The sequence below is a fragment of the Dermochelys coriacea genome, chromosome 9 (assembly GCF_009764565.3).
Source record: "Dermochelys coriacea isolate rDerCor1 chromosome 9, rDerCor1.pri.v4, whole genome shotgun sequence".
NCBI classification, from domain to species: Eukaryota; Metazoa; Chordata; order Testudines; family Dermochelyidae; genus Dermochelys; species Dermochelys coriacea.
In genome coordinates, this window is record NC_050076.1 from 45,572,025 (window position 1) to 45,599,061 (window position 27,037).

Consider the following 27,037-nt stretch of genomic DNA (forward strand, 5'->3'; position numbering starts at 1 on the left):
CCACTGAGAAAGATAATGTAGCTTCCCAGCAGCTAAATTCACATGCTGAACCACACCTTCTTTGTGCATCCAACAGTGAGTTCAAGGAAACTACCTGGTAACCTATGGGATGATGCTGTTACGATAAAGGTAATCCTTCCCTTTCTCTGCTGCTTCTCCTCTTCTAGCTATCTAGATAACTTACTTACATGGCTCCAGCTACCATAGTATCTGATTAGCTCACAATACCCCTGTGAAAATGCTCAGATAGTACAGCTATGAGTGCAGTATAAGAACCTATATGGAATAGATAGGGAAGTGCTATTATCCCCATTTTACAGATGGGAGCCGAGACACAGAGAGGCTAAGTGACACAACCAAGGTCACAAAGGATGTCTGTGAGTGCACAGGAACTTGAACTCAGGTCTCCTGAGTGCTAGGCTAGTGCCCCACTGGACCATCCTTCCTCTGTTACCATCCACTTTTCTCTTCCTCCCACTATCATCTTTCTCTGCTATTTCTTTTCCTTCTCTCCCTTCACCTCTCCTTCTCCCCACCTCCTATATCGCTCTTCCTTTCTCTCTAGCCAACCTCCCTTCCTTAGGGTTAGATTTCTTTGAAGATGGCAGCTCTGTGCTACAACCACTAGAGGGCACCATGATATCTCTTACAGGAGCTGACTGGCATTCTATCCAGAAGAGGGCAGCGTTTAAAATGCTATCCAGAATTCCAGCATATTATAGGTGGGTTTGCTACCACCACCTATTATTAAGGTTGTCTGATACCTCCCATTGTAAGACACTGTTTTCAGTTGCTTATACCTTTGCCAGAGTTTAACCATTTGGGCTGAAATTTTCCATGCTGGGCTTCTGCCTCTGGTTGATTTTTTTTTTTTTTTTGAACGTGTTAGCCAAACTGGTTCCACCATTTCTGAGAATGAGGCTAGGGGCAAACACATTGTTTTTTCAATGTTACAAACATTCTGGCAACCTTTTCTTTGGAAAGTGCTAGTGCCCCAATGCTTTGGAACAGGGACTTGAAATTAGGCAGGGAGATGGTCTTTTTTGTCAGGGATGTGCTTTTTGCCAACCCTGTGAAAATCTGCCCACATTTGGCCAAATTGTAAGCTTCTGAAAAACTGAAGTTCACACATGCTTAGAAGAGAATTGCTAGAGTTTAGCAGCTGAAATCTCTGAAGATTCTGTCCTCACTGAGCATGCTTCAGCCTCTCACAGCTCCTAGGTGTGATCAGACTGCACATAGACTATCCCCATAGAGTGACTGAGCATGCTCCAGCCTAGGGCTGGAGGGGCAAAGCCTGACTTTCACTGCAATAGCTGCTCCTGTTTGCTCCAGGCTGGGCTGGGACTGGGCATTGGAAGTGAGAGCAGGGAGCTTGATCCCACATGCTGTCATTAACCCCCAGCTGACATCCTAGCAGTGTGGAGCAGGAAGCCGTCAGAGTTAAATGCAGAGGGGAGAGAAGCTAGACCTAGGTAGTTGCAAGGTGGACTGGGGGAATAGATTGGGACAAGGAGCCTGGGGGCAGAGACTGGGATTGGAGGCTGGCACAGGGAATGGGGTGGAGACTGGGACTGGGAGTCGGGGCTAAGTCCGACTGGCTGAGTGAACAGACTAGATCTGGGAGCAGGGGAGGGGAAGACTGGGACTGGCAGTGCAAGAAAACTGAGAAGCAGTGGGGCAGAAGGGCTAGGAAACAGATCTGACAAGGAACTGGGATGTAGGGGAAGATCTGGGATTATCTGGGCAAAGAAACTGGGACAAGGTGCTGAGAGAAATGTTGACACAGATTGGTTGAGAGCCTCGGGAATGGATGGAGATGGGGAATGTGGATGTGGACAGGTGATTGGAAGCCAGTGAGAGAAAGAGAGAAAGATCAGGGAGCAGAGGAAGGAACTGGAACTGGCTTGGGTAAAGAGACTGGGCATGAGATGGGTGTTGGGCTGCAGGGACCTGGGAACGGCTAGGCAACAAGATTGGGAGCAGGAGATGGGGGGAGCTTGAGAGTGACTAGGATGGGGAGTCTGGAGGGTTGAGACTACAACTTACTGAGCAAGGAACCTGGGACTGGCTAGGTGAGGAGAATGGGAGTGGGACAAAGAACCAGTGGTGGGGTAGAGACAGGACTGGGATAGATTGGAAGAGATAGAGTGAAGCTTAGGGAGAATGGGCGGGAGAATCTGTGCCTACTAGAGCACATTCCCATTGTTTAGTGACGTGGACAGTTGTCTGTAGGACCCCTGCATCATTTGTTGCAGCAGTTGGAAGGTATACACTGAGTGAGGCAGGGGATTTCAGGAAGAGAAAAGAGGGTCTCATGGCTAAGGCAGTTGAATGATGATGCCTTGGAGAACTGGATTCTTTCCCTGCTTCTGCCACAGAATTCATATGTGATGTTGAGCAAGTCACTTAAACCAAACTTTTCATAAGTGGTCACTAATTGTGTGTTCCTCATTTTCTGGATGTCTGACTTGAGACCCTGGGAACTGATTTATGGAAGCTCTGAGCTCTCAGAGATGCAACTGAAATAACTGGGAGCTCTGCTTTGAACATACGAACGGCTATATAATACTCTGAAAAATCACATCCTAGATGTCACAGATTGGGCACTCAAAATTAGTGGACACTTTTAATCTCTCTGTGCCTCAGTTCACCATCTGTAAAATGGGGATAATCACCCCTCACCTCACAGGGGTATTTTTAAAATAAGGCCTGGTGCCACACACTGAACAATGAGGCAAAAACAAAATACTGAATAGCTGTTCATTAAGTGAGCACCATCCATCCTGTGCACTGAATGAGGCTGGGTCCTGGGATTTATGTAATTAAACACTATCATAATGTGTACACACAAGGGTTGCACATGCAACCTTAATTCTGGCATTTCCTGTCAGAATTTAATGCCAGAAGGGATCACCTACTTATCTAGTCCAGGGATAGTCAATTATTTTTTTGTCAAGGTCCATATTTCTTGGTCAAGGTACAGTCAAGGTCCAGACTCCAGAGAAAAAACAATAATAAGTAAATAAAAAGATTTTGGGGTCCATTCAAAAGCACCTGGCGGTCCAGATTTGGCCCACGGTCTGCCTGTTGACTACCCGACCTCCTGTATATCACAGGCAACCCACACCACCCAGCAGCTGCACATTAAAGCCAACAGCCAAAATTGACTGAAGTGTTACAGCCCACAGAAGACTAGACCATTATGTGCCCTAGGGAGAGAACAGGAGGGACTGAGGTGCATCAGTGCCTGAGCCCCCTACAAAGGCAGGGAAGTGATTAAGTAAGCTATAGCCAGATAATCCTGGCAAATGACCTGCACTCCATGCTGCAGAAGAAGGCAAAAAAACCCTAAGGTCACTGCCAATCTGACTTAGGGAAATATTCCTGGTCAGGCTCCCATAGGACAATCAGTTAGACCCTGACTATGTGAGCAAGAGCCAGCCAAACACCTGAGAGAGCGAATGCTTGGTACCACTTCAGAATACTGGCTCTCTCCGCCCAATGTCCCATCTCCAGCCTGATGCTTCAGAGGAAGATTTAAAAACCACTTTCTAGATATATAGGATGTGGTGGGAGGGACATCTCTTTCTGACCCGGGCAGATGGCCAGCTAAAACCCTGAAGCATGAGCTTTTAGGAACATAAGACAAACCAGAAATGAGCCCGAGGCTGCTGAGCCCCACCCCCACCATCACAAGCAACTTTGTCATACAATCCCACTCAAACTTTTGAGTGTTCAACTTTGCAATCTTAATAATGTTCTTTTAACATAGGTTTTGTGTATGTAATTAATAGAGATTTTGGCAAGTCCCTTAGAATTTTACAAGTATTTGAATTAGCCTTGATAGGAGACTATGTTAGCAAGTCCATAGTTTAGGAGTGTTCCTGGATTCCAGCAGCATCAAGGAGTAACACTTTCTATCATCACCAATGGGCTAGGAGACCACATCCAATCCTGACAGATAACCTGACCTCAGTTATACATGCCTTTGTCCACCTCCTGTCTGTACTGTAGCAATGCAGTGTATCTGGAGTGAAACCATCAGCCTTCAGGAAACGCTAACTAGTACAGAATGTTGCAACATGTCTCCTAAGCAACACAGGCTACTGCCAGCACATCAATCCCATCCTCTGCTCTCTATACTGGCTTCCCACAGAGTGGAAGATCTCGGTCCTGATCTTCAAGATGCTTAATGGCCTGAAGCCAACATATCAAAAAGACTGCCTAAGCTCCAGGGTGAAGACCATGGTTGCATCTGTGCTGCTCAGGCACAATAGAATTTCCTATTTTGACCATAAGGGCAAAGTTCATCTGAGCAAAAGACTGAGCTCTCTCGGGGACTAGTCTGAAACTGTGGAATGAACTTCCCTCACCAGAAACGAAGGACCATCACAGACCTCGCCATCTTCCACTCCAAGTGCAAGGCACACTTCTTTAACCTGCTGTTGCTATATAAACACAGACCAGTGTATACATTTAAAAAACAAATGCCTACACAATTCTTCCTCTGGGGAGAAGATGAGAGAATGAACCACAGATGACAGATGTTAATCATGTCACTTAATGCGCTACTGGAAGGTGTTCAGATATTACATTGATGAAGCAGTGTAAGATCCTATGCAGAAGGGAACAGACATATTGTAACTATTTGAGTGTCACATTCTCCCATCTGGTGTGATCTTTTCTCTTTATTTCTTAGTTGAGCAATGCTAATTTTAATGCGACATTTGTGAATGACAGTGGTAAATTATTCATGCCAAGAAACCAGTGAAACAAGAACAGTGTACCTGGCATACTACTGAAAACAAATGTAAACTGAATAGTGTAATAGGAATGTAATGTGTCAAATCTATGCTTCAGATGCTAAAGAAAAGCAAAGTTAAAAAAGAGACAACCCCAACATTACAATAATAGAATCCATGCATAAAATATTTCAACGTTTTGTATTTACTTTTTTTTAAACCAGCAGTAATATTAAAAATGCTCTGCTCCCAAAAAGAGTGAAAACAAAAATAGACTTTTCATATAGTTTTCACAGCATCAGTTTGTAAACCTTCAAGCAGTACATACAGTAAAGCATTAAAATACAGACATTGGCACTGTGTCTAAAAGCAGATGTGTAATTATAAATATCTAACATAGTATTTCAGTGGATTATTATATCTGATAAAGAAATTCCGCAATGCCCTACATTTTGAGTAAATGATAGAACCTTCCTATGTATCTCACAGATAAAGCCTGTTTATTATTTCAGAAGCATATGGTGAAATCTTGCAGACTTTACTAAAAGTACACTGGTATGCAGCCACTTCCCAGGGTGACTTTGCTGTGTCAGGTAGTGTTAAAAATTCCATTGCATGACCACTAAATAAACTGCTCACAAAGACAAGAAGGGATAATGAGCTATGCAGCTTGTATAGAAGTTAGCAAGTTCTCATCCTAGGAAATCGCTACGTGTGGGGGTTATTGATTTTCATTTGGCTTCATAACGGTCATCTCTTCCTTACTGGGTTCTCAAATCATTCTGACTCCAACACACAGCACTGAATTTCCAGTATGACCCGCTCCAGATCCCTATTAGAATTATGCCCTGGCTGAGTCCTGCTACTCCTTGTGCCAGCAGGCCAGGTTAAGTGAAATGGGATTTGCCAAGTGAGAAAGGTGACAACTTAGCCTTGGTGACAGCTGACTTCCAAAACTGCCCAGGACACAGTGAAACTAGCTACTAATAATCCCACTTTTGTGGGCAACAGCCAGCCTGCTTCCTAGCAGCATTAATGGCCAATTTTGCCTTTTCACTGGAAAAGATGCAGCATAAGGCCAGTCTGACAGCGTATACTGTTCTACTGGATATGGAAGGGTTTGGACCAGATAATTAAGAGGGCCTAATCTAAGACAAATATTGAAACACCAATGCAGAGATGATTTCACTCACCGCTATGCTATATACCCCCTCCCCCCCATCAGAACTTCATGACGGGAAGAACCGGTAACTATATTCCTCCCCCCCCCCCCCCGCCCCAATCAGAACTTCATGACAGGGGAAGAACCGGTAATAGGGGAAGAACTCAAATCCCTTTTTCCAAAAGCAACCACCCCTCTCACATGGGCTATAGAAGGTCTACTAGGTGTTAGCACCATTGTGTCCTATGACTCAAGCTGTGCTTGTTCTATCCAGTAGGTGGCAGTGGTACCCACTAACCAGTTCATTGAAACATTTCTGTTCAGGCTTAACATTGGAATTCACACCAAGCCTTATGTAACTACAACAATTTCTGTTTACATTATATACTCTAGCTCCCTCTCCACTAGCCCATCTTAGTGCCCTTTCAATCACCAGAGCAAGGTTTGTCTCTCCCAGAACAGAAGGATCCTATTTGAGGTTTCCTCCCTAGATGTAGACCTCAGTCCATAGAGGGCCTTTCACCTCTTCAGCGTGCATTTAGGGCTTCCCTCCACAGGCAACTCATGTCCTAACACACCATGACAGTACTAGATGAGTCTTACAGATTCCCTTCCCACATTAAAGGATGAAGAGAGGGATAATTGTGACAGATCTATAAGTTGTCTAGAACTCCTGTTGGATAACCATTTGGAAAAACACCAGACTGGTCTCCTGAAACTCCTTTGTGGAACAACCCTTAATTTCACTTTCTGACAGCAATTCAGATGTCAAGGAACAGCAGGGAGGCTGTTACATTTTACAGGTGAATCCAATTATTTTAAATCCTTCCATCAACTCAAGAGACAGTTTTCTAGCCCTAAATGCAAGTTTTTAGCAATGCCTACAAATATGGCTTTGGATCATTTCTATTTATAGAGCTCTGAATACCTCACCCTTACTTCAAAACAGCAGAGAGTAAAACTACTGATGTTAAAGCTGCTTCAATTCTAAGGCCAGATCCTCAGGGGTATTTAGGTACCTAATTCCCATTGAAATCAATGGAAGTTGGGCACCTAAATGAGGATCTGTTCCTAAGTTACTGTCTTTGACACTGCTCCCTGCTTCCCCCATTATGTCTGTCACAGGTGTTTACTTTGCAGGTCTGGCTGGTAGTAGTCCCAGAGAGGTTGACACTTTATTAGAAAATACATTTCAGAGTCTGTGGGTGATGAGCTGCACTTTGTGCAGAATACTGCACCCAGCAAAATTAGATAGTGCAACCATTATTTTGGTATTTGTGAATGGCTTGTTTGCCACGGCCTGCTGTCACGGATTCTGGGTTTGTGCTGGTGGGTTAAACACAAAAGAGTGAAGTGACAACACAATCAGCCCAACTCGGAGAGCACACACAATACAGGGACTGCTCTCACTGCCTCCTTTCAAATGCAGATGGCCAACGTTTAATGGCCACCCTCCTTGTAGAGCCTAACTAAAGCAGGTCAAAAAATTTCAAATGCATTTAAAAAAGGAAAGGGGAGGGTGCTTCAAAAAGTGTTTGCAAAATGTCCTCCCTTTTTTCCAACCAGCTCTAATTCTAGTCATCGAAGAGGCAGGCTGCTTCCTGGGACCTGAGCATGCACTGTATGTTATACCCATTCCCAGTGATGAACTGCCAAAATCTGAAGAACTGGTTCCTTCAGTCACTCCGGGTCTTCGGCCGGCACTTCAGCAGCACTGAGGGACCCGCCACTGAAGTGCCGCCAAAGACCTGGAGTGCCGCCGGGTGAGTAAAAAGGGATTCTCAAGGGGAGCCTCCCCAGCTGGGAGCTCAGGCAGGCTGGAGTTTGCCCAACCTTTAACAACCAATTCTAAACCGGCTTCTAAATTTAACAACCGGTTCGTGCAAACCGCTGCAAACTGTCTCCAGCTCACCATTGCCCATTCCCCTACCCTTTGTGTGGTGTGTCTATTTTGATTGTTAACTCTTGGAGTAGGGACTGTCTGCAAGTCTGGGATGGTGCAGTGCCTAGCACATTGGGGCCTGGATCTGAGTTGGGTCCCAGGCACTACTGTAATGAACATGACTATTAATATCCTTACGGATCACAAGAGATCATCTACCAGCATGTCAGTGTTTTCAGTTTAATTTAGGGGGAAAAAAAACCTAACAGACTAGAGGCTGCAGAGAGTGTATGTCAACTGTCACATGGCAGTGGCTTAGCCAGTAGATTTCTGCTCTCTTGAGTGTGTCAATCAAACTTTGCTTGAGGAAACACTGGTCTGGATTTGCAATCATTCATGCTAGATCAGATAGTTCTATCGCATGATAGCCCAGATAATTAGATGTACCAATGAGACAAGAATAGGGTTGGCAGAATTTGATTTTTATTTTTTATAGTGTTGATGGATAATATCCCTGTTTATTTTTAAGCATTTTTAATTTTTATATACTGAAGCGCAGTGGTTTCCAAACCTTAACCTGTGAACCCCTTTCACTAAAATGTCAAGTCTCTCAAACCCCCTCCTAAAAATGAATATTTCCAGGGATTTTCTCCTTTACCCGAGTATAAATTATAAAAGGAGTGATCTTGGAAATATAAAATTTGTTTTTATGACATGCTTATTACACTTTATTTTTAATTATTTATCATTACAGTATTATTACATTATGAATACGGCAACACTCTTCCAAGATCTCACTTTCATAGCTTGTATCACTTTGAATTAGCCTGTTATAAGACAAGGCTCCTATGTTTCATCAAGGAGTATCAGATGTGAAACAGCATGAAGGTATTCAAGAAGCCAACTCAGAGTTCCTCCTACACAAGCATTCAGGTCTTGAGCAGTCCAGGCAAACAATGCACATTTCAACAAAGCTTAAACTTGTTCTTCATAATAATTTTAAAAACAACACTAGCTGCCTATTCAATTTTAAAAACAGCAAAAAATATCCACCTCCCTTTCCATTTCTTATTAGGAGTCTTGAAGTTTAAATCTCCTCAGTGTGATAGATATGCTTGCTTTGATCTACTTAGCTCTTGGAAGTCCGGGGGCTCCAGGCTGCTGGCCCCATGCTGCCTAGGGTCCTTAGGGACAGCTCTGTCCACCATTAGGGAATTTTTTCCTGAGAACCCCCTGTAACATTTTGCGAACCCCAGTTTGGGAACCACTGCTGTAGCGGAACATTTCCAATCGCTGAAACAGACTGATCACGTGCATTTCATGCAGTTGGGCCTGTCAGTAGGTGTGCTGTTAGAGCACTGCACTCAGCTTGTTTTCAAAACTGACACTGCCATCTTGAAATCTACCCTGATGCAAAAAATAAATTACAAAGGTACTACACCTAATCACCCAAAGTCCCCTGCTAATTGGTGTATTTTTACATCCACATTTGCCTATTTTAAAAAATGTATTTCTTCTTCCTGTTCCTCTGGGGAAAAACCATAAGGACAACCACAGAAAAAACCCCACACACGTAGCTTTATCAATTGCACAAAGTAAATAAACAGAAAAGAAAAACAATATTCTGAGTTCTTCGAATCGGAGTGAATGTTTAGTTGTGTTTTAACCTGCATTGACTGACAGGACAGTAATTGCCAGTACACTAATGTTTGTTTCTCATCATGTTTATCCCTAGGCTGCACACCTAGTAACAAATGTGTGTCCTGGAAGCTGAAAGTCAGACAGAATTTACTTTAAAAGACAGCCAGGGTGGGAGGGAGGGAGGGAATTTTTGGATCAACCACTGTTTGGGACTGAGTCATCTTAAAGCCAGTTGGACCTGTAAGAGTGATTCACCTAGGTCTCATGAAGACCCTTCCCATCAATGTGAGCAAAGGACTTAGTCTGCAAATCCTGGTTCTAAATACAGAGGAAAACCTCTCTGGAGTCGATAAGTGTCTGAGCAATAGGAAAGCACCAGGCATGGGATAGTTTTTCTGCTTTTGCTCACCTTTCTGATTTGATGGATGAAGACAGAATGTTTCCCAGACACCATCACATTTTTTGCTCCTCAGACATTGGCTCAGGTGCACAGACTGAGCGGCAAGTTATTTGGTTTCCAGCCAAACTGGGGATACCAAAATCCAAAGCCATACTTCTTCAGAGACACCACATCAGCAGATGATTTATTATAAAGTAATGAGACAAACTCAGTCCTGGAAAGAGGAGTCTCAGATACTTATTCAAAGCTGGGAATACACTGAGCCCCTTTTCTCTTCCACGGTGTAATGGCATAGGGCCATCATTAGGATAGATAGGTTAAGGATCAATGCAATCTGTATCCTTAAGGCAAGTCAGCCTTATGTGAGACAACAGGTTCAAGTACTTGGAAACTACTGTGACATAATTAATGGTTAAGTAAGATCCTGTTGGTAATTTGCCCCGTATGTCCTATGTCCTCCCCCTCTGGCTGCAAAGCTGTACAGAGCTTGAATTCAGCTAGCCATTCACAAACGTTTGAGATTGCCTAGTGAAAGTTATGTTTTGTTGTGGCTGTTCTTGGCTAATAACGTTTGTTTATGGTACATATTAAGCCTTCTATAGGGGACCTCTCCAGAGGTAACTAAGCACCAAATACAGACCAACAACAGTCCAACAGGAGAACAGCCCAGCCCAAACACACAGCCAGATATCAAAATATCTGCCATTAGGGCAATCCTGTTAGGTAACTGGGGCTAAGGCTGTGGAAAAGGGGTGGAGTGGGTAATAGGTGCTAAAACAAGGCAAAAGCCCAAAATCCAGTCATCAAGACCAGACCAGTGGAAATAGATGATATATGCAGTGCACACTAAACTCGGGCTCTGACTCAGGTTTGAGCCCAAGCCCCAGTTCCGTCCACACACAAATCATAAGAACATAAGAATGGCCATTACTGGGTCAGACCAAAGGTCCATCCCCAGCCCAGTATCCTGTCTACCAACAGTAGCCAATGCCAGGTGCCCCAGAGGGAGTGAACCTAACAGGTAATGATCTAGTGAACTCTCTCCTGCCATCCATCTCCACCCTCTGACAAACAGAGGCTAGGGACACCATTCCTTACCCATCCTGGCTAATAGCTGTTAATGGACTTAACCTTCATGAATTTATCCAGTTCTCTTTTAAACCCTGTTATAGTCCTAGCCTTCACAACCTCCTCAGGCAAGGAATTCCACAGGTTGACTGTGAACTGAGTGAAGAAAAACTTCCTTTTATTTGTTTTAAACCTGCTACCTATTAATTTCATTTGGTGGCCCCTAGTTCTTATATTATGGGAACAAGTAAATAACTTTTCCTTATTCACTTTCTCCACACCACTCATGATTTTATATACCTCTATCATAGCCTCCTCTTTTCCAAGCTGAAAAATCCTAGCCTCTTTAATCTCTCCTCATATGGGCCCTGTTCCAAACCCCTAATCATTTTAGTTGCCCTTTTCTGAACCTTTTCTAATGCCAGTATATCTTTTTTGAGATGAGGGGACCACATCTGTATGCAGTATTCAAGATGTGGGCGTACCATGGATTTATATAAGGGCAGTAAGATATTCTCCGTCTTATTCTCTATCCCTATTTTAATGATTCCTAACATCCTGTTTGCTTTTTTGACCGCCGCTGTAAACTGCGTAGACGTCTTCAGAGAACTATCCACAATGACTCCAAGATCTTTCTCCTGATCAGTTATAGCTAAATTAGACCCCATCGTATTGTATGTATAATTGGGGTTATTTTTTCCAGTGTGCATTACTTTACATTTATCCACATTAAATTCCATTTGCCATTTTGCTGCCTAATCACTTAGTTTTGTGAGATCTTTTTGAAGTTCTTCACAGTCTGCTTTAGTCTCAACTATCTTGAGCAGTTTAGTATCGTCTGCAAACTTTGCCACCTTGCTGTTTACCCCTTTCTCCAGATCATTTATGAATAAGTTGAATAGGATTGGTCCTAGGACTGACCTTTGGGGAACACCACTAGTTACTCCTCTCCATTCTGAAAATTTACCATTTATTCCTACCCTTTGTTCCCAGTCTTTTAACCAGTTCTCAATCCATGAAAGGATCTTCCCTCTTATCCCATGACAACTTAATTTACGTAAGAGCCTTTGGTGAGAGACCTTGTCAAAGGCTTTCTGGAAATCTAAGTACACTATGTCCACTGGATCCCCCTTGTCCACGTTTGTTGACTCCGTCAAAGAACTCTTAATAGATTAGTAAGACATGATCTCCCTTTACAGAAACCACATGGACTTTTGCGCAACAATTTATGTTCTTCTACGTGTCTGATAATTTTATTCTTTACTATTGTTTCAACTAATTTGCCTGGTACTGATGTTAGACTTACCGGTCTGTAATTGCCAGGATCACCTCTAGAGCCCTTCTTAAATATTGGCGTTACATTATCTATCTTCCAGTCATTGGGTACAGTAGCTGATTTAAAAGACAGGTTACAAACCAGTTAATAGTTCCGCAATTTCACATTTGAGTTCTTTCAGAACTCTTGGGTGAATACCATCTGGTCCTGGTGACTTGTTACTGTTAAATTTCTCAGTTAATTCCAAAACCTCCTCTAGTGTCACTACATCAGTCTGACTCAGGTCAGCATGCACTTAGGACCCAGGTCCTAGGACCTTACTAGGAGGGTTGGTAAGAGCTTGAGTCCCACTGTGACTTTGCAGTCTGTAAGCAGCTCAAGCCTGACCCAAGTCAGAAGGTCTGTGTAGTGCAGCATGGATGCATTAGCATGGCTGTGAGACATGGGTCCAGCAATTGGAAGCTTAAGTTTACAAGACAGTGTGGACACTCAAGCATGGCCTTGGAAACAGAGGTTTCTTAAGCTTGTATTCCACAGACCTAGGTATGCCTTCCCTGGGACGGAGTTGTATACCTCAGGATCCTCTATTGAACGAGACCCACCGCTGGTCCTGAACAGACTTAAGAACTCATTGCAGAGTCACCTCATCTGAATAACCACCAAGCAGTGAAACAGATTAGCAAAGCACTGAAGTACCCTGGGCCCTAAAGCTTTATAGCATGCTGAGACTAGGAAAACATGCAGTGTTTTAAGGCTGTATCTAGATTTAAAAGTCTAGTGTAGACCAGGCAGTGTATATTTTAATCACGTGCTTGGCTGAGCAAGATAAATCTACACATTTTAAAAACACACCTTTAAATCACAATCTAGACAAAGCTTTAGCAACACATTTTAACTATCGGTATTTTAAACAGCACTTCCCAACTAATATCAACAGGGCAGTCACGTTGAAAAAAAAGAGTTGGCTGGTAGTGATCAAACCTAGGCTCCCTGGTAAAACACAATCTATTCTCCAAGTCCAGACACGGCTTAAGACTCTGAACTGTAGCCTTTGCTGCAGTAGCAGTTAGAGTAGTTTTTGCTTAAGACTGTTGAATTTATTTTGATAGAATAAATGGGCCCAGAGAGTCCATGACCATGTCACTGTACAACTTTAAATAGTTCATCAAGGCTCAGAGTTTTGAGTACAGACACCTTGGCCTGCTTAATATCATGACAAAAACCACTAGAAAATCCATGCCAAACTTTGGTGATGTATTGATCAGGATACACAGGACACACAAGACCAGGGATGATGAGCAGAATGGTGAATAAAATAATGCGGGGATGGACTAATCAGGCTTAATTTCTGACCCACCAATTTTTGGTCCACTGATTTCCAGTTTCCCACTCCTTTGTTTACCAAGCACAATTTCAACACAGTCCATGAGTTATATCAGTAGCCCTTTTCGTTTGGGCTAATTCAGTCTGTCTCCATTTTTGTACCTTTTCCCATCGCTATTCGTTGTTATGTAGTGTTCCACCTATAAACCTTTATCTGCCACTTCCACACTTAGATGCACAATTGGGGCTGGCCAGCTATCTCCCGTTATTACAGCAGAAGACACAGCAGACTCCCTTAATCCTATCCCAAACAAGCAGACACATTTGGCTACTTCTGCAGCCTCCAGAATGGCCTAATTGAGAGCACTAGTTAACCCTGTGACAAAGGTGCAGAGCACCATGGTGGAGGGCCAAATTACTGGATAAGCCAGACACTGTAATAGCTACTTTTGAACACAGTTGAACACTGCAAGCAAGGTATGGCAGCCGCTGCACCCATCTTATCAAACACAGCTATACTCCATGCTCACACAACCTTTTCCTTCCTCTCCTTCAATCTTAATGAGCCAAGCTTTCCAACCTCTTAGCCACATGAAAATATCAGCTGAAGCATCAGATAGTCCATAATGAGGCAAAGAGGAGGTGCAGTTTTGACATATGACTAAGTAGAACACTGCACCCAGAGGGGTAAAACCAGATAAAGAAACATTAAGAAAATCATTCACTGAAAGCAAGTGAAACACTATGGGGCTGAGGTGTAGAATCAAGATGCTCAAGGCAGGAAAAACAACTTTTTCCAGGAGGAAATCAACAAGCGGTTCTAAAAGGGAGAATGAAAACTCCAGCGATAGGTACAGGATGAAACTAGTGCAGTCAGACCTAGTCCATCTAGGCTGTTCTATACCCTTCATTGAGCATCAGCTTTTTAAGGAATACAGCATGCAGAGCTGGCTCGAGAGTCTACTTTTATTAGGTGTTGGAGTAAAAATGGACTTAGCAGACTGGTTTGATTTAACTGTGTTGGAAATTATAAGTAGGGAGAAAAATCAGGACAGAGGGGAGTCTTATATAAGACAAAGCCCCTAATATTGGGATGTCTGGTCACCCTAATTATAAGCAAGCAGTTCCCAAACTTGCCTTTTGTATTTATTTGCTCTCACATTGAGCAGAGGTGCCTGCTGTCTGTACACTGCACTAATTTGGTATTCTGGGTCCTTCTGTTTTTACCAACTCGTTTCAGGCATGAGTATCGTCCATGGACCGGAGCCAAACCATCGAAGCCCATAAAGACAAAGCAAGGCTTCATTATTCCAGAAGATCATTTTGTGCAAGAGACTAGCTACAGGGCACATTTTAAGGTAATTATACTTTTTTACAAACCCTGCAAGCCTTTTGAAGAGAACCCAAAGAAAATTCCATACCCCTTACATATTACCAATGTAATTGTGGTTAGAAACCAAGCCATGACTTGAGCAAATGCTCTTCCCTCATTGCACAGTAATCACCTCTTGTTTTCGGAGAGACCTGGCAGAGAGTCTTCATAACTGTTAACTCAGTGCTAAGGACAAGATTTTAAACTACACAGGAGTCAGGAAGTTCAAAATTATGGTTCCCAGAGTAATCTTGACTCAGACATCTTGGTCCGTAGTACTGTGCTACTGTATACAATCAATTTAATACCATCTGTACATGTGCAGTGTAGTCAAATTATGCTAACGTTGATGTTAATTGTGTTATCTGTTGATGTTAGGGGTTGCTGTGAAGCACATCTAACTTTGAATCTCCTGATCTGTGCATTTAAAATCTCAACCCTAACATTAACACTGCATTGTGTGCACAAACCTATGTTTGTAAGTATGCATGAGAGTGACTGTGGACACTGGGGCCACTACCAAATAAATAAATAAATAAATAAATGAATAGAACAGAACTGAGCATCTATGGACAGAGAAAGAGACTTCAGTCTCCAGTAATATCAAGATACCTGTTCTAAGCAGGGAGTGAGATACAGAGAATCTGGGATCCTAGAAATGTTAGGATTCCCGGGGCTTTTTCATCCTTTTTATAAGACACTGTACTATACTATATAACAAGCTTACACTTCCTTGCCTACAAAGCAATTCCAAGGGATGCTGAAAAACCTACAAGCAAACATTCTCTCTGTTTAGGACTTTCCTTAAGTCTCTCCTTAAATGTGTAAAGCAAACAGCATCCCACCAACTGAGAACAAATTACATGTGAGCAATACCCCACTCTGCAGCCTTCTGCAATGCTACAGTACTTAGAGCCCAACCCCAAAGCTGGCCACAAGCTGTACCATCGACCTTGAACAAGGACATGGACCTTGAACATGACCTTGAATAGGCAAGACAGCCTCAACATTGCTGCAACATTGACCCACTCTGTCAACTTCCCTCTCTCCCGTTTGCTCTGAGGGGTATAGGAAGGTTTCCCCTGGTTTCTGTGGTGCGGCAAAATGGGAAGGACCAGTGATGCAGACTCATTACAACGATGCATTTTAAGGCTGGAGTCCCTCTCATCTCACAGATGGCAGAAGATGAAGTTACTTTTTTCCTGTTCACCAAAAAGCCCCCCCCCAAAGCCTTGAGCTGAGAGAAGCCCCAACAACTAGAACTAGAATTAAAAGCCAAGGAGCTTGGAAAAAAATTTCAAACTTCAAAAATCTGCTCTATGTTTTATTTCTGTAGGAGGCCCAGATCCATATTTCATCCATTGCTGTTGCACTCAAATACAACCAGCATTGGCCATAAACTTGAGACACTGGCCATACAGCAACAGCATGTAGAGAAATCTAAACCTGGCAGAGGTGGTAGGGGTGCCAAGAAGCAGTGCTGCAGGGCTTACATCTCTTTCTGCTCTTCTGCCGAGTCCACTGGCACGGTGGTATCTGATCATCTTAAACACAAAGTGGACACAAGCAGATCTCTGTACGGCTCTCTCTCCCTTTCCACCATTTGACGAAGGGTTACTTGGTAAGCTAGGTGAAGAAATGGATTGTGCAACATTGCAGAATCCAGCCCTGGCCACAGAATTGCTCTCCAGCTTTGATTAAAAGTAAATAAATACATACGTTTCTACCCCTGATAATTGCAAAGAAAGCCTTCCAACTGTGAACCCAATTAAATAGCTGCAATGGGGTCTCCCTGGTGGTGACTGTCCCATTCATCTCCAGGGGATGTTCATTTAGAAATCAAATGGGGGCAATTTAAATGTCAACTCTTAACCATTTCACTGTGGATGATTTTAATGAACATACAGCTAATGTGCTTATCCTGTAATCGCAAACTGCCTTCCCCTTTCCCAGCGGCCTAAACTTCCAGCTTGCCTCAGACAACCCCTGCAGTGCAGTTATACGTTTGCAGTACAAAATTCTGTAGCACATTGTAAATGACAAATGTAGGAACAGCATAAAATTGAATGTAATATCAAGTCCACACAAGGGACATGGTACTGCTTGCATTACTCATTTTCATATTTAATTCAAGAACAGCCTCTAGCCCTTTAAAAACTTACTTAAAGATGCCACTGAATTGCCAGTCTGTTCGCTGGGGTACTGCAGAATGAACAGGCATTTCAGCAGAATTTAGGTCAATTGGACATTAGCGTACAAGGAGCCTGGCCTACAGAATCTGTCAGAATAGCAGACAGATGGTACCACAGGAAGCACTGTCATCACAAGGGGCTGTGCAATCAATGATTGAGGGGCAAAGAAGAAAGCATTACAGCTGAGCGCCACAGACTGTTGATTTTCCATAGCAAGGGAGGAGAAGAGAATGGTGCACAATAATAAGGCTAAGTTTTTCAAAGCCACCTGGAGGATTTGGACTTCCAGTTCCCACTAATTAGCTGATTCCATATCCTGATTCTTGCTGATTCCATATCCTGATTCTGGTGCTTTGCTGAGAACTGGATTGAAGCTGAAACAATTTATTAACTCCCAAAACGTTTAATGGGAAGTTGAGCATCCAAATCCCATAGGCAGCTTGAAAATATCTCAGCCTAAAATGTCAAATAAAGTTGTGTCAGCTTCAGTCCTGTTCTCAGTGAAGTACAAAGTGTTTCAATACAGCCAAACTTTTTTTTTGGAGGGGACAAGCATGTCTGGGATGTGGTATCAGCAGTAGGACTCCAAGAGATTAAAGAAGAGAAAAAACAAGTGGATGTGGAGTCCACAAAGAACTCTCCAAATGAGGATCAGAGTAGTTTGCCTTGTTTGAGTCTTTCATAGACCAGAGTTAAAACTCATAGCATGTTTGAATATTAAACTTTGGCCACAGCTTGTGTGATCCCCACCAGACATTATTAAAAGAGTTGACATTCTTATGGAATGCAAAGATAAAGGGTCATAAGTTGCAGAACTGGAGAATTCTGGGCCTGCTGAAAGAAGAGGAAAGAGATGGACAGCAACAGCAGGATTGTAAAGGGGGGAAAAGACCTGCTAGAATCTCCCTGCTTGCAAGCATAGGTTTTAATACTCAAACAGAGCACAAAGCTGACCAAAATGTTGCAGTGAAACAAAAAAAACTTCCAGAGCTTCCACGTGACCTCTGGATGCCATGGGAGAGGCCAGTTACAGACCCAAAACAGCACTTACTCCAGTCATAGGTGCCGACCACGGAAAAAAAAATAACAGGTGCTTAGTACCCACCGGCAGCCAACTCCCCTCTTCCCCAGCGCCTCTCGCCCTCCAGCAGCCCTGCTGATCAACTCCTCCTGCCCACTACAATCAGCTGTTCCACAGTTTGCAGGAGGCACTGGGAGAAGAGAGGCTGGGGCGCGCTTGGGGATGGGGTTGGAAAGGGGTGGGGAAGGGCTGGAGCGGGGATGGGGTAAAGGGTGAAGCTGGGACAGGGCCAAGGGTGGAGCGGGGATAGGAAGAGGTGGGATGGGGTGGGGGCTTAGAGGAAGGGAAGAAGTGGGGGTAGGGGGGTTGAGCACCCTCCGGGTAGAGGGGAAGTTGGCTTCAATAACTTCAGTTATTGATCTGAGGAAAAGATAAAATCTGAAACACATATGCATAGAGAGAAACCACCAAGGGCACAAAATATTGAAACTCTCCAGACTGAGCTAGTAATGGCCCTGTCTCCCAGAACAGCAGAGTACAGAAGCTTTTCTATCATACCCAGCAAAGTGAACAGCATTATTGTGAGGTAAGCAATAGCTTGGCATGAAGATGATGCTTGGAAACAGCTAGATCATACAGAGCGAAGATACATTTTGAAGTCGCTCGTGTTTACTAGGCCATAGAAGACCTTTAAAAACTATTCAGGCTTTTCCTTTTGCCCAAGGCCTGGCTTTGTTACCCGTGTGTGATTCAATTAACATAAGAATAGCCATACTGGGTCAGCCAATGGGTACATTTAGTCCAGTGGCTGGTGCCAGATGCTTCAGAAAGAATGAACAGAACAGGGCAATTAACAAGTGATTCATCCCATCATCCAGTCCCAGCTTCTGGCAGTTAGAGGCTTAGGGACACCCAGAGAATAGGGTTGCGTCCCTGACCATCTTGGCTAACAGTCATAGAATCATAGCAGATTAAGGTTGGAAGAGACCTCTGAAGGTCATCTAGTCCAACTCCTTGTTCAAAACAGGACCAACCCCAACTAAATCATTGATGGACCTATCCTCCATGAACTTGTCTAGCTCCTTTTTGACCCAGTTGTACTTTTGACCTTCACAATATCCCCTAGCAATGAGTTCCACAAGTTGTTTTACAATAACCTGTACGTAGGATTTAGCTAGGGTTTTCCAGCTTTGATCTCCACAGTGGCTTTGTTTGTGATATTATTCTCTTCACCAGCATTTAAGACTCATCCCCAGAGGAATGTGGAAAAAACAGATCAATAGCTAATTTCCTTTTTTCCCATGTCCTGTTCTTATGGCCCTGCTCCTCTCTCTCACTCCTCCAGCAGCACTGTTAGAGTAATTAAGACCAAACAAAACTTACATAGTTATGTTTGAGGCCAGCTATCTTCTGAATCCCGAGCAGGAGACACAAGTAAAGACAATTCCATTTAAATTCAGTTAGTCTCTTATTATGTTAAGAGACAGGCTTTTCAGCTGTCCTGAATCAGTAGGTACCATCTGTTCACCACAGTGCTATTACACTTAGGGTGAAATCCTGGCTCCACTGAAGTCAATAGGAGTTTTGCTCTGGAGTCATCTCTGCCATCTTTCTCACAGTCTCTATTTGAAGAGCAAACAATATTACCAGAGGTAAGGTATCACAATCCAGCATGGAGAATATTCAGCATAGTTAACTTTTCTTCCTGAATGCTGCATGTTTGTGCCCAGACTGCAGTACACTTGCTATTTCATAAAGCACTGAGCTCAGACATTTTTAAAGAGAGGTCTCTTGTTGGTGTCCTCCAAGTGGTTCAGACTTTGCACCATGCAGACCTCTCCTCTAGTCTCTGACTTTAACCAATCACTAGGCCAGTGGTGTATTTGCCTTTATGTTTGTGTGAAACAAATGTTAGCAAAGATTTGTGAGAGTCAGCAGTTCACTCTGTGCACATTGGCTAGGAAGCCATTAGCAACCTGCCAGCAAGAATCGCTCAAACATGCTTGTCTTGCTATTGTAGACAGAGCCTCAAGTCCTACCTGCACCATAACCTTTAACTGTGTTGAAGGACCCATTTACAACGAAGCAGCCCATCCAAACTGTTCCGGTCTTGCAGTGTGGATCTGATTGAACCAATTTTTTACAGTGACCTGGAACTGTGCTATAAAAATGGTTCAGTCTCATCTACAGTTCCAGACCAACCTGTGTCAGGGGACTATTGTATGACACAGTCCTCCAACATGTTTTATTTTACAGTGGAGAGGAGACCAGACATATTTGGGCCAAGAACCAACATAATTACTGTACCCAGAAGTGGTGCTAATGCATATTATTTCCCCTTTTAGATTCCAGAAGCAAAGACCAAGTTTTCCCGCAACCCTTCTGCAGTTTTCCAGGCTCCCTCTCGTATTCTCAACGTGTGAACTTGGATTTGGTTCACATCCAGGCAGCTTAAATGTGGGTTGTTTGTAAAAATGTCCTGCTATGCAACTTTCATGCAGGGTGTTAAGATCAAAGAGACAACATTATCAAAAGCAGCTACAGTGAGTAATGATATATACATAATATCTGTGAATACACAAATCGCGAAGCACTTGATTTGGAACTGGCAAAACAGACTGCAAGTGATGACCTAGTTTTTGTAGAAACAGGCTCATTACTATGCCAGCTGGTATCACATTAGGAGATTGACTTTTGGCAGCAAAGATGGTATTGCAGACAATGCCCCTACGCTTAGCTGCATTTGTGCGGGGAAAAAAATCACAAATGGAAATTATAACTAAAACCAAAACCAGTGCTATTTAACAGACCTATCTACAGTAGGTCAGTGAAAGAGATGGTCAATGATCCAAGCTGACTGTTGAACTTGTTTTTATTTTTTTTTTAAGTTTGAAATAAACAAGCAAGCATCTCACACATACATTGAAATACTACACCAAACAGTCTAACATCCGTGGCTGGCATAGATTTCAGTGGTGTTTTAGAAGTTTTTTGGCATGATAATACTCTGGAAAAAAAAATATCAGACAAAAAGTCACTGGGGCTTCATGGTTGAAAGCTGAATATTTCAAAGTTGGAAAGCCACCTTAGGTGTAGTTTGAATTTCTAAAGAATAAACAATAGCATGAGAGAGAATCAAGAAAGTCCTGACAAACAACACCTCAACTTGACTCTTGTCTGACAGCAAACTCATTAGGTCAGCTCAGATAACTATGGATTGTATGGACCAGAATCTAAAATGTTTATGGATGTAATTTGTAATGGTCATGCTTAAGGTATATGTATATAATGTACATGGATTTTGCATAATGCAATCTGAAGATTCTTTAATAAAAGGATATGCTTAAACTTTTAATATTCACTATTTGCTTATGCAAGATGAAAATATATTGCCTTGAAACTACTGAATTATTGCCTGTATATTGGTAATGCTAGTGCTAAAAATAACCAGAGATGAATGTTACATGGATACTCTATTTAAAAAAAAAAAGTAGAATGTAATTCACACCTTCATTTTTAAAAATGGACCATTTTAAATTTAATTATTCTAAAGATTACCTTTTTTTAAAAGATAACTGATGTGGAATTAACTTTTATTCATTCTGTTTTAATAAACCCTTTCCTAGTGCTCATTCATCTAGATTGTGATAAGCTTAGAGTTTTTATCTGAAGGGTTTATGCAATATAGTTAATCTATTTCTAATTTAACATTTTTCCTAATTTTCTTTCAAAAATATCATATAGAAAAAAGTTATAGTTTGTGTGTTACAAATTTGCCTGTTAGAATGAAAGGAAATGTTACCCTCAGACTTGACCAGTAATCATTTATTCATTCATCTGTAATGAAACTGACTTTGATAAAATGGGAAGTTACAGACATTTTCTCTCAACCTTTTCCCAGCTCAAGTCAAAGGCTGGTTTAATGATCCTTTGGACTATACAAACACGGACACATTGCCAATCACCTTCATAAGAACGACTCTTGAACTGGAGGCTGGTGGACTATATTTGAAATGTATCCAGAATGTACATTACATTATATAGGAATTTAATGGAGCCGCTTCCATTAAAGCTGGTACGATTGAGCCACTAAGACTCAACCGTGAGTAGTATATGATAATATGCCCATTAATGTCGGTTTCTTTGGGATGGGGGATGAAATTTCTTGCACTCTTCAGATTTTACGTTGGGACTTATTGCCAGATGAATCTGCAGTATTTAACATCAGTACTCGTAGAAAAAAAATCTATATCGTTTTGGGTTTTTTTTTGGGGGGGATCATAATTTTTTCTGGAAACTGATTGAAATATTCAAACTGCACTAAATGTTTTGCATGTTAAATGTTTCTAAGGAAAAATGTATAGTCTGCTTGATTAATCTGTTTATAAAGTTTTTAACAGTTCAGTTAATTTCACTCTTGGATTTTACTATTAGCAAAAAAACCCCAACACATACTGCCTACTCAGTTTCTTTTCTTAATTTACTATATTTCTACAAAACAGTTGTAAACAAACTGGTAATACATGAAGCTTGTATTTTATCAAATGGACTGAAAGTTAATTTAATAAAATGTATTTTGGCTACTGGTTCTTTTTCTAATCTTAATTTTGATGTGAAAAACATAGCATTGCACGTCGACCTTCGACAAAAAGATCTGCAACTATTTTTGTGTAGATGTGTACTTAGACACACACTGATCCAGAAGACAGACTGTCTCCTTAATCACTCAAAACAAAGAAGGAAGTCCAAAATAATAGAACTGAGCAGCCTGCCTAGAACAACAACACTGAGCATTAGATGGGTTGAGAGAAGTGGAATCACTCAGTTGATGTTATCGTTGTCTTGGAATGCTGCAGTCTATCAGACTGGGAAAGATTAAAAAAAAATCCTGCACCACATCAGCAGAACCCCTCAGAAATCCTCAAGGGGAAAAGAAAAAAAAGCCATTACAACTTATATGGGCAGTGGGAACAAAATCACCACTTTACAAGTCACCCAAGAGCAACGTCACTGAAGTAGCACTAAGGACAAAAGTTATAATTTCTAGTAAGCAATATTCAGACTTAATTCTCTGCCCTTTTTGTAACTGCATTGAGCTAAAATTTGATCAGATGATTGTAAATGTGTTTTTATAAAAACCGCCCTGGTTAGTTCAGACTCAAGTTCAATTATATTCATGTAACATGTTCCCATGGAATTCGGTTCCTTTAGATGTTTTATACCTCACAATATTTACTGGTAAATGAGCACCAGGAATTCTCAACAGTTTGAACACTATGGGAATAGTAATAAGTATTATTTTTTTTGCCAGTGTTGATTACCTTGAAAATTAGCTTTGTTAATGCAAATGTTACAGATGCAGAGTTCAAAGTCAGAAGATGCAGAAGTTAAGATCCTCTAATGTCTGTTAATCTGGCTACATTGGCCATGGATTCTAGTTTATTGCAGATATTTAACACAGATCTAAAAATACCACATATGTACAGCGAGGCCAAGTTCACATGCAGTAGGAAACGTCACTTCTGGATTTCTTAACTTATTTTAACTATGCAACCTTTACACCTTAGTGTATCAAGTTTCTTTGAAAAGGAGAGAGGTGCACGTCCCACCGACTTGCTATGAGGCAGCACATTCACATCAGCCATCTTAAGGTCCATATTGTTCCTCTCTGCACAGCTGCAGGAGAGGGAGAGGGGAGAATTCAATCAGAAAGCAGAGGAGAGGCACCAGAATCCCTAGTCAGGGAAGTACTCAGGACCTGCAGAGTCTGGGGCTGAGGTGTGTGTGTGTGTGTGTGGGGCTCATGCCACCGGGAGAACCCTAAACAGCCTCCCTATCCTTCTCCTGATGGGTGGGAAAGTCCATGACTAGAGCCTCATGGCTTTTTTTCTCCCATCTCCTCTCCTAGGGTTAGTTCTTCAGGAGGGCTCAGTGTCCCTAAGGTGTGTACACGCTTAAATCAGACACTGACAAACGTTCCTCCCCTCCACTCTCTAGGGTTGCCAACCCTCCAGGATTGGCCTGAAGTCTCCCAGAATTAAAGATTAATCTTTAATTAAAAATTATGTCATGTGATGAAACTGACAGGAATCCATCCCACCAAAATTGGCATACACAGAAGCAGTGAATCCTAGCATAGCATCTCAGGATTAATGCAATTCTTCCCTGGACATTCCCAGCTGATTTTCAATCATTCATAACCATCAACAGCCAACTAATTGTTTCTCAAGCTTAGATGCAGACACAAGACCACTGGCAGAACTATTTACATGTTCCAAGGCTGCAGTGTTTGTATACTAGGTGAGGGGGTAACAATCCTTTTAAAAAAGGAAAAACATTGAGCTGCAGAATTCGTGGCAGCTTATGGGATTTTCCTCAAACCTACGGGTGATGGTTTCAGAAAAATAACATGTGTGAACATAGGATTATCCCTGAAATTGGTTTGCAGCCTCAGCTATGGCTTTGACAGCCAGAGACTCCTGCAGACAGGGAGAGGGTAGAAGGGGGCCCAGCCAGGGCTACCCCTCTGCCAGAACCTTCCTGGACCCAGAATTGTGCAAGGAAGACACTGCCACTCTGAGGGCACTAGGATCCAGGCAGCCAGAAATTCCAGCTGGTAGGAACAGAAGCAATAGGAGCCAGGACCTCTGGTGATGCTGCCCTGTTCTCTGCCCTTTGCTGATTGCTCAACCCTCCTTCCTCCCTGCCTTTTTACCTCAGCTTCCCTCCACACCTGCCCTTCCTCCCCCACTCTCTCCCCCTTACCTTTCCTTTTAGCAGATCCCCTAAGTAACACCCCTGTCCCACTGCAAATAAATAAAATAATTGAATGAAAAATTTGCCACCACCGCATTGTTCCATCTACTTTTGTGTTCGACTCCTTCCCCCAACCCTGTGTCTGTCCAGTCTAGCTAGGCTATATTGTCTTCTTTCCTTGTACTACCCAGTCTGTCTGTATCCCATCTGTTGTCAGCTCTTTAAGGCTGCCTTTTTGTTCTGATTGGGTCCTGGCCTGTGGCTCCTAGGCACTGCAGTAATATAAATAGTAGTAGATCTCCACACACACGCTCCTGAGAGCACCTTTTCCACGCTAACTACAGAGTATCACATTCCCAATAAGAAAAAAGCTACTTAGTTTTACCTCCCAGGCCTTGTGGTCTCACCTGCATCATGAGAACACGCTACCACATGGGAATTTTACAGTAGTCATTGCTTTATAATGGTGGCCAACACCACCAAACTCTTACATAGGACATACCCACACTGCAACAAGCTCTGTTCTGGGTGAGGCAGCATCCAGCTCACAATGCACCTTTGAAAGGCCAAGCCTTTCCACTGAGCCCCGGAAGCATGCTGAAGGTCACCAAAATACAACCTTGCTGCAACTGCCTACAGAGGTACCCAGTATGAGAGGACCCCATGTCTTTAGGAAAAGCAGAAGAAAACTTAACAGGCACTTACTTCCCAGCTGGAGAAGAAGGGGAAATGCAGCCAGCAGTAATCCCTTGAAAAATGGCCTCTTTAGGACTAGAGCAGCTTGTCTCTGCCCAATTTAAAGGGCCAGTCCCAGAACAGCATGCTGGGAAAAAGTTCCTATTAGAGGGAAAACTTTCACAGGGAGCACTAGCAGGGGGAGGGGCTGCTTCTGTACCATTTGTCTCCCCTCCCCTACTTGTCTTAGCAGGGTTCTTCCAGTTGCACAGTCTCTAATTGCTCTTGGGCTTTACACCTCAGCCCTACCCCACTGAATGGCACATTTTGCTTTGAAGCCCTTTGAGGTTCCATGTTCTCGCAGGCAGCAGGAGTAGGGCAGCAGATGCTGGCTGAGGGTGGGTGTGGAAGGAGACACCCCTGCAGAGCAGCGCACCTCATGGTGCTTACAATCGCCATGCATGCTGATGCCTGTAGAATGAACTCCTGTAAGTTGCCACCTGCTCACAGCCTGAAGCATAATCAACAGCAGAAAGAGCTAGTGGGGGACTCTATGGGGTATCCTTCCTGTGCCCGCAAGGGTGGGGGATGATATACCAGCGAAAGGAGGACGCTCAGGCCTAAGAATAGTAAACTATGCTTTATGGAAGGAAGAACTTGTGTGCCAATCTGTGTGGGGAGCCCCTAGGAAGCATGGAGGAGCTGCAGGGGACTCTGGCCGTTTGGGACAGCTGACCAGGCAGGACTCCACTGGGGGGGAGTACTCTGCAGTGCTATATTCTCTGTGCTTATCTTGGAGTTACATGGGGTCAACAGCTGGTTATATTCTTACATGTATGATTTATGCTTGTTATACAAATGTAAGCAGAGTCAGGATGAGCTCTACCCTGACATCTGGTGGTGAGTCATGGTGGGTTATGGAAAAGAACTTCAGGGGCTGATCTCATTTGCATAGGCACACCACCCTGCCTAGATCGTCACTTTGGCTGTTGTAGGAACCCCAGTTTCTCTGTTATTGGGGCAGGAAGAATAAACTGTTATCATTCTGATTATGTGAGCCAAGGACAGTGGAATTGTACTTGGCCTTTTATTATGATGGAGGGACTCACCATCAACTAAGCAGCACTTGCTAGGCAAGGGTCATGGGTTCCAAAACCCAGTAAATTGAGAGAGGCTGTGGGATAGGTATTAATATTAGGTAGTATGGGCCCCCGATGAGGGCTTTATATTGCTAATTATACTTTTTCCATGGTGGAATATCAGAGCTAGTTTTGATTCCTCTATGAGTCTAGTTACAGGTTGCTGAGCTGAATTCACTTTGGGCTAATGGTGTACCAGCACTGAGGTTCCCCTCCTACAAGCTGAAATCGCTAAAGAGCTAAAATTACCAAGAGCTGAAATCACTGAGTGTTGTATTAAGTAGCAGGAGGGGCCTGAAGATATATTGCAGAGCAGTTTGTGGGATGGCAGGAGCGGCTCATGGGATGGCTGGTGGAGCAGAGCAGTTTGTGGGGTGGCTGGTGG

General features: G+C 42.9%; 1 protein-coding gene across 8 annotated transcripts in view; it reads left to right on the forward strand.

Moving 5' to 3' along the window:
* The window catches only part of MAP6D1 (MAP6 domain containing 1), a 32,319-nt gene extending 9,651 nt beyond the window's left edge, over positions 1-22,668 (forward strand). For 2 of the 8 annotated variants that reach the window (XR_005294734.2, XR_005294738.2), the window contains 3 exons: positions 77-129; positions 14,738-14,855; positions 20,428-20,445. Coding sequence is in view for 1 of the 8 variants with exons in the window: in XM_038415347.2 (XP_038271275.1) it covers positions 14,738-14,855; positions 20,428-20,505 (196 nt within the window). In the remaining 7 variants the exon portion in view is untranslated. Of the gene's footprint in view, positions 1-76; positions 130-4,017; positions 5,482-14,737; positions 14,856-20,427 lie in introns of those variants that run through there. The other 6 variants (XR_005294736.2, XR_005294737.2, XR_005294733.2 and 3 more) reach the window with 5 other exon arrangements.
* Positions 22,669-27,037: the final 4,369 nt, after the last annotated feature.